Source organism: Podarcis filfolensis (assembly GCF_964270895.1).
Source record: "Podarcis filfolensis genome assembly, chromosome: 15".
Classification (NCBI taxonomy): Eukaryota; Metazoa; Chordata; class Lepidosauria; order Squamata; family Lacertidae; genus Podarcis; species Podarcis filfolensis.
In genome coordinates, this window is record NC_139618.1 from 861,872 (window position 1) to 875,987 (window position 14,116).

General features: G+C 54.3%; 1 protein-coding gene across 1 annotated transcript in view; it reads left to right on the top strand.

Annotated features, from left to right (window-relative positions):
• Positions 1 to 13,078, top strand: part of RTN4RL1 (reticulon 4 receptor like 1) — a 62,458-nt gene extending 49,380 nt beyond the window's left edge. Inside the window, exon 2 of the mRNA XM_083587852.1 lies at positions 10,604 to 13,078. Coding sequence (XP_083443978.1) covers positions 10,604 to 11,952 — 1,349 coding nt within the window. The 3' untranslated portion in view covers positions 11,953 to 13,078. The remainder of the gene's footprint in view (positions 1 to 10,603) is intronic.
• Positions 13,079 to 14,116: the final 1,038 nt, after the last annotated feature.

A 14,116-nucleotide genomic window follows, 5' to 3' on the forward strand; every position in this document is an offset into this window, starting at 1 on the left:
GGCCACTGGAAGAGCAGGATCCTGAGCTAGATGGGCCACTGGCCTGATCCTGCAGGCTCTTCTGAGGGGCTTATGTCTGTCTCCTGGTCTTGCTCAAAGCACTGCCTGCCTGGAGCTGGGCTGGTGTGGCATGTTGTTGTTTAGTCGTTTAGTCCTGTCCGACTCTTCGTGACCCCCTGGACCAGAGCACGCCAGGCCCTCCTGTCTTCCGCTGCCTCCTTCGAGAACACTGTCCAACCATCTCGTCCTCTGTCGTCCCCTTCTCCTTGTGCCATCCATCTTTCCCAGCATCAGGGTCTTTTCCAGGGAGTCTTCTCTTCTCTTCTTCAGGATCTGTCCTTCCAGTGAGCACTCAGGGCTGATTTCCTTCAGAATGGAGAGGTGTGATCTTCTTGCAGTCCATGGGACTCTCAAGACTCTCCTCCAGCACCAGAATTCAAAAGCATCCATTCTTCGGCGATCAGCCTTCTTTATGGTCCAGCTCTCACTTTCATGCATCACTACTGGGAAAACCATAGCTTTAACTATACAGACCTTTGTCGGCAAGGTGATGTCTCTGCTTTTTAAGATGCTGACATATGTGGCATAGCGGCTTATTATTATTTAATTATTATTTATACCCCTCCCATCTGGCTGAGTTTCCCCAGCTTATAGACCTCAAGCCAGGAAAGGGTCCCACGTTCAAACCTTGCCACCCAACATCGAATCACAAAACAGCCACATGGCCAGCCTCAGCACCCCCTGTTTGTGCTATTGGGGGTGGGGGGCTAATCCTGGTAGCCTAAGAATTGCTTTCCAGCTTGACTGCCTTCCTCTGAAGCAACACACCCTCCGGAAAGTGCAGCGCCCATAACTGGGCATGGATGTTGCAGGTGTGCAGAATGGCGCTTGGGTGCCTCAAGATTCGGGAGCATGTATCAATCTCTTCTTAATATAATTATTTATTTAATAAAATGTACACACTGCTTGATTGTTTAAAAAACGAAACAAAAACAACCTCAAAGCTATTTACCAAAAAGATTAAAAAAATCAAAATTACCAGTAAAAAGAATTAACCACAGTAATTTAAGACCTTTGAAAAGTTTACCATAGACAAAAGAACAGATCAAAACTTGCATCAGCTTTCCAGACAGGCTTGTCTAAAAAAAAGTTGTTTTTTAAGGAGGAGCCAAAAAGAGTGCAGAAAGGCACCTTTTTATTCACTTCATGTTTATGCCACTTTATATTTTTAAGGAAAAAAATCTCAAAGCGGTTTACAACGCATTAAAACATCCAAGTATACATTCAAGGCAACATAATTAACAGGAAACTAAAATATCATCTTAAAGATTTCAAAATAAAATGTTGCAAAGGAGGTCAACTACAGAATGCACATTTAACACAGCAAAGTTAACAAAAAAAAAATTCAAACGAAAACACTACCAAAGGAAGTCAAGTATAAAATGTGCATTTAAAGCGGCATACTTAGCAAGAGAATGAAATATTCTCAATCAGCAGGGAGTTCCATAGTGTAGGGGCTGCCACACTAATTGATCAAGTTCTTACAAATGTGGAAGAGGCATCTTGTGGCTTCTGCCAATCAAAGTGGCCAAATGGTCACGTGTGGGACAAAGCGATCCTGCAAGCAAGCTGGTCCCAAGTTGTTAAGAGCTCTGTATACTAATAGTAACTCCTTGGACTTGACCTGGTAGCGAAGCCGCAACCAGTGAGGATCTCTGAGCACAGGTGCTGATAAGGCCTCATCCTGTCTGCTCTAGTGCTGCACATCCACACTAACGGCAGCCCCCAGGATCAACCTCTGACTTTTGCGCGTCCAGAAGGTGGCCTACGGTACAAAGGTTAAGGGTCACCTCCATGGCTGCTCCCTCCCTTGTCTCTGGCATGGTGCTCCTGGAATGGGGTGAAAGGGGGCTCTCCGCCCCTCCGACCCATTTTCCATACTGGGGAAGGTGGGGAGGGGGGAAAGGTGGTCCCTGTCCTCACAGGCAAACCCAGAACAGCCTTTCTCCTGGACAGGGAATCCCTGGATTCCAAGGCTATTCAGACTCAGTTGGGCAAAAGGGGGGTTCCCCCCCACCCCCATTAAATAGTCCTGATGCTTCCCCCGGGACAAACAAGGCAAGTAGGTTGGTGGCCCCAGAGCCCACCCCTTCTGCCTTTAAGGTCATAATTGCCATTAAAGCCACAGCTTGCCTAACCAAATTATGCAAAGACAAAATTATCTCCCGTGATTTTTATGTTCCAGAAACTGCTGGGGCGATTACTGGGGGATTGGAAGCAGCTGTCACTCTATCAGAAACTATAATTCCAAACAGCTGGGATCTGTCAGTTATTTATGACGCCGCTTTGCGAGGCGAGAGGGAAGGAGGGAGGAGGGCGCATAGGCTCCACATCTTCAGGCCACACGGAGGCCCCGGACTCTGGCAGGCAGATTCCAGGCAGCTGGGGGGGGGGTCCTCCTTCCCCTATCAGGCAGCAGGAGCAGCTTGGGGCCAATGCAGAGATACCCCTACTTTGTTTTTGTTTAGTCGTGTCCGACTCTTCGTGACCCCCTGGACCAGAGCACGTCAGGCACTCCTGTCTTCCACTGCCTCCCGCAGTTTGGTCAAACTCATGTCAGTAGCCTCACCATCTCGTCCTCTGTCGCCCCCTTCTCCTTGGGCCCTCCCTCTTTCCCAACATCAGGGTCTTTTCCAGGGAGTCTTCTCTTCTCATGAGGTGGCCAAAGTCTTGGAGCCTCAGCTTCAGGACCTGTCCTTCCAGTGAGCACTCAGGGCTGATTTCCTTCAGAATGGAGAGGTTTGATCTTCTTGCAGTCCATGGGACTCTCCAGAGTCTCCTCCAGCGCCAGAATTCAAAAGCATCCATTCTTAGGACCCCCCAAACAGAAGGCTTGCAGCATTAGGGAAACAGGTGAGTAAGAAGCACGCAGAATGCGGACAGAGGAGAGTCTCTCTCCTATCGTAACACTAGAACAACGGGGCATCCAATGAAACTGCATGTGGGAAGATTCAGGAGAGACCAAAGGAAGGACTTGTTCACACGGGGCAGTGTTCATCTGTGGAACTCACACCTGCAGGAAGTAGTGATAGCCGCCAACCTAGATGGCTTTAAAAGAGGTTGGGACAAATTCGTGGAGGAGGATAGCACTATCTGTGGCTGCTACCCATGAGGGCTCTGCTCTGCCGCCACCACAGGAGGAGAGAATAATAATAATAATAATAATAATAATAATAATAATAATAATAATAATAAATTTATTATTTATACCCCGCCCGTCTGGCTGGGTTTCCCCAGCCACTCTGGGCGGCTTCCAACAAAAGATTAAAAATACATTAAAACATCGGTCATTAAAAACTTCCCTAAACAGGGCTGCTTTCAGATGTCTTCTAAACATCAGATACCGTATTTTTTGCTCTTTAAGACTCACTTTTTCCCTCCTAAAAAGTAAGGGGAAATGTGTGTGCATCTTATGGAGCGAATGCAGGCTGCGCAGCTATCCCAGAAGCCAGAACAGCAAGAGGGATTGCTGCTTTCACTGCGCAGCGATCCCTCTTGCTGTTCTGGCTTCTGAGATTCAGAATTTTTTTTTCTTGTTTTCCTCCTCCAAAAACTAGGTGCGTCTTATGGTCTGATGCGTCTTATAGAGTGAAAAATACGATAGTTGTTTACTTCTTTGATATCTGAGGGGAGGGCGTTCCACAGGGCGGGCGCCACCACCAAGAAGGCCCTCTGCCTGGTTCCCTGTAACCTCGCTTCTCGCAGGGAGGCAACCACCAGAAGGCCCTCAGAGCTGGACCTCAGCATCCGGGATGGATGATGGGGGTGGAGACGCTCCTTCTGGTCTTCAGGCCGAGACTGTTTAGGGCCTTAAAGATCAGCACCAACACTTTGAAATGTGCTCAGAAACGTACTGGGAGCCAATGTAGGTCTTTCAAGACCGGTGTTATGTGGTCTCGGCGGCTGCTCCCAGTCCCCAGTCTAGCTGTCGCATTCTGGATTAGTTGTAGTTTCTGGGTCACCTTCAAAGGTAGCCCCACGCAGAGCGCATTGCAGTAGTCCAAGTGGGAGATAACCAGTGCATGCACCACTCCGGCGAGACAGTCTGCGGACAGGGAGGGTCTTGTGCTCACGTCTTGCTTGCAGGTTTCCCAAAATGTGCACCTGGTTGGTCACTGTGAGAGCAGCTGGCTGGGCTGGATGAGCCCCTTTGGCCTGACCCAGCAGGCTCTTTTTTGGTTCTTCCCAGACCACCCATCCATCAGCTGAAATCTGTACAGATTTCACCTTGAGAGACCGTAAGAATTGTCCTGCATCTCGATCAGAGCCAAGTGGCCAGTCTGGTCCAGGCTCCTGCTCCCCCGGGTGCCCCAAAGGGAAGCCCACAAGCTGGCAGGGCCTGAGCGCAACACTCTCCCCTCCTGCAGATCCCAACCACGGGTATTCAGAGGCCTCCAGCCGAGCTCCGAGATTCCCTCCTGGGACTAAGGGGAGGTAGAAGGCTTCTTTCGTGAAAACGTGGGCTGCCAGCAGCTCTTAGAACCACTTGTACGAAAAACAGGATGTGTGTGTGAGTTTGTGGTGATATATTCACAGAGAGACTGACTAATCAGGGACATTTATCTATCTATTTATTTATTTATTTATTTATTCATTCATTTATTCATTTATTTATTTTTGATTGATTGATTGATTGCATCTGCATCCCACCTTTCCCCCCCAAGGAGCTCCAGGCGGTGTGCATGGCTCTCCCCTTTCCCACAACAACCCTGTGAGGTAGGTTAGGCTGAGAGAGGCAGGGGCTGGCTCAATATCACAACCTATGAGCTCCATGGCCGAGTGGGGATTAATTGACGAGAAGGGTTTTCCCAAAGCCAATTAAACCTGATTGATTAATTGAGTCGACACCACAGGCTCCGCTTACTCTGACTCCTCCCGCTAAGGAAAACGAGGGTGCCGATGGGGAGAGAGCGATGCTGAACTTATGTCCCACCCAGGCAGGTCTGGGGAAGACCCCAGCCATAGACCCTGCAGAGAGGTGGGGCGGGGGGGGCGGGGAGCATTGCTGCCAGCCAGTGCTGACAACACTGAGCTCAATGATGTCTACTAAGGCAGCTTTTGGAGTCTGTCCTGGGGCAGAGAGGCCCACCTGGCTGACTGGAGGCTGCACTAGCCCCCCAGCTGCCCCATGGGCGCCTTTGCCACTCTCTCTCAACCCCTCTGTTGTGCTGGAGCTCTGCCCAGCCCAAAGTGGCCAGGAGCGGCAAACTCTCTGCTGAGCTGTAAACAAGGCAGAGGCGGTTGCTGCTGCTGCTGCTGCCTGGCCTCTGCAGGGACAGCCCCATGGAGACCATCCCTAGAGCTGGGCCAGGTGCTTTTGAGGAGGGAGGGAGGAGCTGCATCTCCAAGGCCTGTGCCCAGCACCTCGCACGGGGAGAGCATAATCAGAAGAGGCTGCTGGATCAGGCCAAAGGGTCTCTGTCCAGTCCAGCCTCCTGTTCTCACAGTAGCCTCAACAGGAAGTCCACAAGCAGGACTTGAGGGCAACAGCATTCTCCCATTACCTGGCATCTGGAGGTAGACTGTTCCTGGGCATGGAGGTTCTGCTATCACAATAGACCTGCTGCATCAGCCCAGTGGCCTGTCTAGTCCAGCGTCCTGTCCTCACAGTGGCCAACCAGGTGCCCACTGTGGTTTCCAGCAACTCAACTGGCATTCAGAACCAGCAGCAACCCCTGTGAGGGGCAGGTAGCACCAGCCCTGTGATGCAGGCCAAGCACCCCTATCTGCTCACAAGGTGGGCTTTCCTCCTCCTCCTCAGGTGGCTCATGAACTGCCCTGGCATGCTGCAGCTGGTTAAGGAGAAGGAGACCCCATTCCCTGCACATGCATGCACAGATATGCACCCTACATCTGGGACTGCTGCTTTGGCCCATCTGCAGACCCCTCATCTCCCAGATGTGTCTTCCCAGGGCCCTGAAAAGGGACCTTATGCTTCTGCACCTGTTCCTCCCGGCCAGGCTGGCACCCCAGGAAGGAGGGAGAGCGAGGGAAGGAAGGGGGTCCTCCTCTCCCCCCCCCACTGAGCACGTCCCTCTAGTAGAGTCTCCTAACGAGGGAGAGTCCTAACGAGGGAGGCGGCGCTCCTGGCTGTCCAGAGCCGGAGATAAATTATTTCAAGCATCCATTAAGCAATGCCTAATTAGTGCCCAATTAGAAGAGTCACGTGGGGTGCAGTTCGGACAGGCTTGGGAGGCAGACCTGAGTGAGGAGGGGAAGCCGGGGGGGGGAGAGGGAGAGCAGGGTGCTGGGGGGAGGCACTGCTCTCCGGGGGGCAGGAAAAAAGGAGAGAGGATTTGTGCCTGGGGAGGAGGGCCAGCGGCAACACTGGCTCAAACCCCACAGAACCCAGAGACTGACAGGGCAGTGTGGCATCTCTAGAATCCGCAGCCCTGTGCATGTGTTCCTGGGAGGGAGGAGAGACAGAGGAGAATCCAGCCCCTGCTTGGCATGCAGAAGGCCCCAGTGCCAATCCCCCCAGGCGCCTCCCATTTAAAAGGGTCAGGAGGCAGGTGAAAAGGCTCCCCTCCTCTGCCTGAGATTCTGGAGAACTGATGGGGAGACAAAGAGAGCTCTCTGCATCTTAAGGAAGGGCCCCAGCCCAGAAGCCGAGAACACGTGCTTCACATGCAGAAGGTGCCAGGCCCAAACCCCAGCAGCTTCCTGTTTCCTTCCTGAAAGCAGCCCCTTCATTCAGAACCACTTGGCATGCAGAATGTGTCCCAGGCCACGAGGGCAGCCTCCACTGGCAGGTGGTAGGCAAGGCCTCTTCCTCTTTACTGGAGCCCCTGCCAGCCAGAGGAGACAATACTGGCCTAGCTGAACAAGCAGTTTGACGTGCTATGAGGCGGGCAAGGACCACTGCTCAGTTCCAAGAACAGCTGCTTGGCATGCAGAAGGCCCCCTGTTTCAATTGCTGGCATCTCTAGGTCGGGCTGGGGAAGATGCTGCCAGTCAGTGCAGGCATTCCTGAGCCAGAGGGACTGCTGAGACAGTTTCGCTGGTTCAAGACCAATTTCACCCTGTGTCTCGGTCTCCTCCTCCTCTGCAGTTGCTTGTCTTAGGTGCCAGAGATTCTGCAGGGACAGAGGCTGCTGCTCATTGCCAGGATACCTGGTCCCCCAGAGTCCTCCTCCGATGGCCAACTCTCAATTATCACCAAGTGCAGAGAAACAAGAAACGAAGGAGGAGTTGGCGTCTCAAAGATCTCAGCTTGCTTACCTGCTTAAAAAAAACATTTCAAGGTGGCAATCTTCTAGCCCTCATGGTGGCAGGGAAAACAAAAGTACAGGGAAGCCAGGAGAAGGAGGAGGAGGCTTGTTTCTGGCCACAGAAGAATAAATTATGTAAAATGATAAGCACATCAATGCGCATCGCGGCGGCCTACTTTGCATAACTTGCTCTGGATTTTCGGCTTCTCCTTGGCAGGGAATGTGGGTTTTTTAAAAGCGCGGCTTCGCTGTCTGTGCAGCCCTGGGCTGAGGGGGGGGGGGAGGCAGAGGCGGAGGGAACCGCGCAGGGATCCTGGGTGCAGAAGGAAGACACACACACACACACCCAGCCGGAGGAGAGGAAGATGCCTGTGTCTTCGGAGGGGGGGGGCAGGCGGGGCGGTGTGTGCGCCTGACTTGCCTCTCCAAGATTGTGTTTCAGATCCATGCAGAGCAGGCCTGAAGGCCTGGGAGGAGGCGCTCTCACACCACCGAGTGCATCGCTTTCCGTGCCTGCTTGCACCAGAGCCGGGAATGCCGGATGCGGAAGGACAACCTGCCTGCCTGCCTGTGCTCTTTGGGCTCCAGGCGAAACTGGGGCGGTGGAAAAGGAGGGCCTGCCCTCCGCCCTGAGAGGGAAACTGAGGCCTGGGACGGGCACTAGCTCCCTGGAGAACAGGAAGAAGCTGACAAGCTTTTCAAGGGTGCTGTTGGCCACTGCAAGCATGCAACTTCCTGAAAGACTGTGCGGTGTAGTGGTTAGTGTCAGATGAGGGCCTGCCTCTCAGCCTGACCTACCTCTCAGGGTTGTTGTGGGATTGAATGGGGGGGGAGAACCCCTCTTGTGCTTTCGGTAAGAAGAGGCTGCTGGGTTAGGCCCATGGCCCATCGGGTCCAGGCTCCTGTTCACACAGTGGCCAACCAGATGTCCATTATGAGAAAGCCCTAATCTGGATTCGAACTCTCCCCTCCTGTGGCCACAGGCGTTCAGAAGGGCCGCTGCCTCTGATTCTGCAGGCAGGGTGGAGTCATTGCGGCCAGGAGCCATCAGTCGCCCTGCTCTCCTCCAAGATTGTGTCCAATATCCTTTGAAAGACATTTGGGTTGATTACAAGCTACAAGGATTTGTTGAAATGGTGCAGTTAACAAAGACCCTGAGAGGCAACTCAAAACAAAAAATTATGGGAAAGTGGGATAAATATAAAACATATGTTCAAAAATACAGTAAAGGTTTGCTATCTATGCTAGCATTTGATTGACATTGGAGTGAGACTGAGTTGAGAAATAAGACTAAGAGCACATATTGATATAGGAATGTATTAGATAATATGTAAAGAAATATACAATAATAAGAGTACATTCATTTGTAAAAAGGGAATATACAACGGGAAAGACAGGAAGTCTAGTGTGTTGGTATGTATATGATTTGGGGGGGATTTGTTTTTGTTTTTTCTCTTTGTTCTTTCTTTTTTGTTTCATTTTCTTTCTAGGTATATAAAATTTGTATATAATTTTTGTATACATGTTGGAAATTACAGTATATTATAGTAAGTCCTGTAATGTAATATGACAACGTTTACCGATATAACATAAGGATGTTAACAAATAAATAAAAAATAAATACATTTGGGTAGGTGGGCATCACTGCCTGCTGTGGGATGGAGTTCCACAGTTTAACTCTGTGCTGAGAGTTTCGGAAAAGCCCAGGGCATCCCCCCCAACCCTCTCTCTATCTCTCTCTCTCTCTCTCTCTCACACACACACACACACACTTTTCAGCCTCTCAGGGACCCCCCTCAGCAACAGCCCCAGAAAGTTTTCTGGGAGGCTTCACATGGGTGTCTTAAGTAGATATATATATATATATATATATATATATATATATATATATATATGCGCACCACAAAATTTTAAAAACCCAAATGGCAATTAGGAGTGCACTGGAGCGTCTTGAGCAGTCGGATGCTATGGCAACCCTGGTGCCACTTGGCAAAGGGCAGGGCATTAATATTTCAGAGCATAAATAATGAATGGCGGCAGGAGGGGGGCTGCTCTGGCCTTGATCCCGTTTCTCCGGCAATATTCGGGAATGCAGTGCCCAAGAGGCCACTTGGAAAGAGGAGCTGTGGCTCGTGGGCACCCGTGGCAGGAGCCGGGGGAGCCTGCCAGGCTGCTGGGGGGCTGGGCAGGCTGGCCACGGGGCAGGGGGTGCCACAGAAGGGGAGGGGGGCTGGGCACGAAGCCAGGCTGGCAGGGGTGCTTCTTGCGGGGTGCCAGCCCTGCCACTCAGCCCAGTCCTGTAAATTAACACCAGAACTTCCCTCCAGGATCAGGCCCATGGCCCATCTAGTCCGGCATCCTGTTCTCACAGGGGCCAACCAAATACCCCGAAGCAGGATTTGACCCTGAGAGCAAGTCTTGGCCCTGCTGGGGTTTCCAGCAACAGAAGCACAGTTGCCTCTGACCATGGAGAAAGACCATCGCTATCCTGGCTAGGAGCCCTCCGCAAAGACTTCTCCTCCTCCGTGAATTTGTCTGATCCTCTTTTAAAGCCATCTCTATTGGTGACCATCCCTGCCTACTGTGGGAGGGAGTTCCACAGTTTCACTGCATGAAGGAGAACTTCCTTTCACGTGTCCTGAGTCTTCCGACATTCAGCTTCACTGCATGTCCACAAGTTCCAGTGGTGTGAATGAACCGCCCAAAACTGCCATTTACCCCTCGCAGATCTACAGCTCCCAGCACCCATAGCAAACTGCAGTTCCTAGGATTGCAGGGGGGGAGAGAGCCGTGTGCTTTCACTTGTATTGTTTCCATGCAGACAGAAGAGTTTCGCAGGGCTGCAGGCTTAGTAAAGCAAACACATACAGAGAAAGGCCTGCCTTGCCAAAACCTTGGCCCACTTAGTATTGTCCACACTGACTGGCAGCGGCTTTCCAGATTTTCAGGCACAAGCTTGCCTCTCCCAGCACCCCCACACCCCCGGAGATGCTGTTGAGGGGTTGAATCGGGGACCTTCTGCATGCCAAGCAGGGGCTCTGGCCCTTTTGTAGCTCAGTGGGGCACAGCCCATGGCCAGAGCTGACTGTAGAGGTTCTCCTTCTCTGCCTGGATATGCACTGCAAGCAGCTTGGGCCTTGGAAGATGGTGGACTCTCCTTCCTTGGTGATTTTTAAGCAGAGGTCGAATGGCCCTCTGTCATGGATGCTGAGATTCCTGCATTGCAGGGGTTGGGCTAGATGACCCTTAGGTTCCCTCCCGACTGCAGTTCTGTGTCTCTGATTGCAGAGTCCACCCTGTTGATGTCTCTCCTCCTCTCTCTCCTCTTGCAGGGAGCTGCCTGGAGCTCTCCCTGCTGCTTCTGCTGGCTCTGGACCTCCCCTCTTCGGGTGGCTGCCCCACGGACTGCGTCTGCTACCCGTCCCCCATGACCGTCAGCTGCCAGTCCCACAACTTCCTCGCCATCCCGGAGGGCATCCCTGAGGACAGCGAGAGGGTCTTCCTGCAGAACAACCAGATCTCCCTGCTGCTGCGCGGCCACTTCAGCCCCTCGCTGGTCACCCTCTGGCTCTACTCCAACAACGTCACCTTCGTGGACCCAAACGCCTTCCGCGGCTTCTCCCACCTGGAGGAGCTGGACCTGGGCGACAACCCCAACCTGCAGGAGCTGTCGGCCAAGACCTTCCAGGGCCTCAGCCGCCTGCACGCCCTGCACCTCTACAAGTGCGGCCTCAGCTCCCTGCCCAGCGGCATCTTCTCCGGCCTCCACAACCTGCAGTACCTCTACCTGCAGGACAACCGGCTGGGCTACCTCCACGATGACCTCTTCGTCGACCTCGTCAACCTCAGCCACCTCTTCCTGCATGGCAACCGGCTCTGGAGCCTCCACCAGAACACCTTCCGGGGGCTGGTCAACCTGGACCGGCTGCTCCTCCACCAGAACCAGCTGCAGAGCATCCACCGGGGAGCCTTCCACGACCTGCGGCGACTCACCTTGCTCTTCCTGTTCAACAACAGCCTCTCCGAGCTGCCGGGCGAGGCCCTGGCCCACCTGGAGGCCTTGGAGTACCTGCGCCTCAACAGCAACCCCTGGCACTGCGGCTGCCGGGCCCAGTCGCTCTGGGAGTGGCTGCGCCGCTTCCGGGGCTCCAGCTCCAGCGCCGCCTGCGAGTTCCCAGAGAAGCTGCGCGGCCTGGACTTGAAGGAGCTGACGGCGGACAGCTTCCGGGGCTGCGCGGCCTCCGAGTCGCTGCACCACCAGGTGAATGGGGTGCGCTTCCCGCCGTCAGCCGACAGGGCACCCCCCGGAGACCACCCGCCGCTCCACTCCTCCACGGAGAAGGGCAAAGGGCGGCCAGGGGAGCAGCGCCCGGGGCAGCAGCAGCGCCCCGGCTACCGGAAGCCCGGCAAGAACTGCACCAAGAGCCGTAACCGCACCACCAAGCCGGCCGGGCCCTGGAAGGAGAGCGAGGGGGCGGACTACGAGCACAAGTCCCCCGGCCTGGGCCTGCTGCCCAAGCCAAAGGGGAAGTGCCATCGGACATCTCTGCAGCCCCCCAGCGGGGTCCAGCAGGCAGCAGGGGGTGGGGTGCGCGGGGCCGGGGCCAGGGCCAGGTCTGCGGGGGCCCTGCAGGCTGCCCTGCTGGCCGGGGTGCTGGCCTTGGCGGTGATCATCCGCTGACCGTGGAGGAGCCACGCTGAGCCACCACTGGTCTCTGGAGCCCCAGCGCTTTGACTCCTCCTCCTCCCCCTTTTTTCTGCCTGGGGGTTTGGCAGCATCAAGGTAGGCCCCCTCCTGGGCCTTCTCCAAGGCCCCCCCGCCCATGGCCGGCAAGGGGGGATTGTAGGCGCGGACCGTGTAGGGCGGGCGAGCGGGCAGGCAGGCACTTCCTTCGCGCCCGCAGGATGGAATTACAAGCAATATCCCACACGCTCGCCACCGATGGCCCCAACAGAGCACCCACGGGAAGGAATTCCCCACCCCCGCCCCACCCTCCTCTCCTGAACCCAGGGCCCGGGAGCGAATCCTCGGTTAGCAACTACTGGACAACTGCTTTGCTCCCTGAGAAATCCTGCTGAATTGAGAGAAAGAGGGAGGCGCATATACCCCACCCTGCCAGGATTACAAAAATGGAGTTGCCGCAGCCCCTGTCAGGACCGCACCAACTAAGCCGATGTGATCCCTGCATTGCAATGGGTCGGACTAGATGACCCTTGGTATCCCTTCCAGCTCTGCAGTTCTGTGATTCTGGGACAGAGGGCTAGCCTGGGCCATGGGGCACCCCACCCCACACTGCCTGCGAGGCCCCCTTTCCGCTCCCCTTCTGCTCCAGGCCAAAGCAGGCAGGGAGCTTCTTGGAGGACAGATATCCAAGTTGCTGGATGGCTCAGGATCCTTCCCCTCCTGGGCAGGGCTGGGCAGCCACCAACAAGACCAAAGGAAAGGCCAGCCAGCAGCCGAGAGGTGGGAACTCTGAACAAACTTTCCAAGCAAAGGTGCAATTCTCTTCCCCGCCATTTTCTTTTTTGTAATGTCTGTGTTCACATATAAAATTTTAAAAAACCCAATGCACAAGTTTTCCCTCGGCCTTCAAGCTCCCTCGAGATTCATGTCCCATGACAATGCTTATAAACTGAATTGAGGAGACTGCGCACAGGAGAGAAGGAACCAGGACTGATCCCACCCCGACCTGTGGAACTGAGGACTATGGCTGGGTCTGCAGGCAGAAGGGCTTTGGGTGGGCAGGTGGGAGAGACACCTCCCCGGAGTGGACAAGGCTTGGGGGGAGAGGGATGGGGGGGGAGCTGGGGGAGGGCAAGGGGGGGCCCACCAGGGACCAATTTACGTAGAAACGTAGCACACCAGGAATTGTAGTTTTGTGGATCTGTATGCAATATGAGAGAGAGAGAGAGAGAGAGAGAGAGAGAGAGAGAGAGAGAGAGAGAGATGGAAGCCAGGAACATCCCCAATGCTTGCAAGTGAAATGCTCCAATTGCCAGGGAGGGAGGGGGTCTAGTTTTGGGTGGGTGTGTCCAGAATCAGTCAGTATAGCCCACACCCCAGGAGGTGGGGAGAGGGAGAGGAGGAGGAGGAGGAGGACTGCAGCATGTCCTCAACAGTGTTAGCCCCAGGTCCAAGGGTCTTGCTGGTATCCTTGGAGAGGACCCTCCTGGCAGCTCTTAGGGAAGGGGCCGGGATCTGGGGCCGGGAGGCAAGGCAGAGAACAAACACCACGTTTGGGACCATTTGCCCATGGCTTTTTTTAAAGAGTAAAATTTAAACAGCCATTTTTTTAGGGGACAAGGCAGGGTCAGGGGATGGCCAAGCAGTGCTTGAGCGACAAAGAGGTCGGAGTGGGGGTGGGGTGGGGGTCCTGCCTCTTAACCCTTTTGGCTGCTACCCTCTCTCTTCCTCCCTCCCTCCCTGGCTCCTGTTCTTAGCAGCCAAGCAGGCAGGGCACCCAGGCCTTGTTGGAAGGGTGCCCAGGGAGGGGGGTGGGAGCTGGTGGGAGGTGATTCGTGCCCCTTCCCCTTTCCAGCTGTGACCCCACAGGGGTCCCCCTCCCCGAGCCCCTGGCCAGGATCATGGCCACGTTCTGTTGTTCCAAGTTGGGCCACTACCGGGGAGGCCCTGCCCTGGCTGTGCAGGGGGGGGGGAATAAAGGAAACCGTCTGAAAACCAGCTGCTGTGGCCTCTTTCTCTCACTCTTTCCTTCCCCAGAAGTTGCGCATGCTCTCTAGCATGTACATCATGAGCTGTGTCAGGCAAGGATGCGCCGCATCACCAGCCCCGCCCCCCCAGCAAGGAGGAGATGTTCCCACAAGGGCCAGGCTTCTCAGGAGAG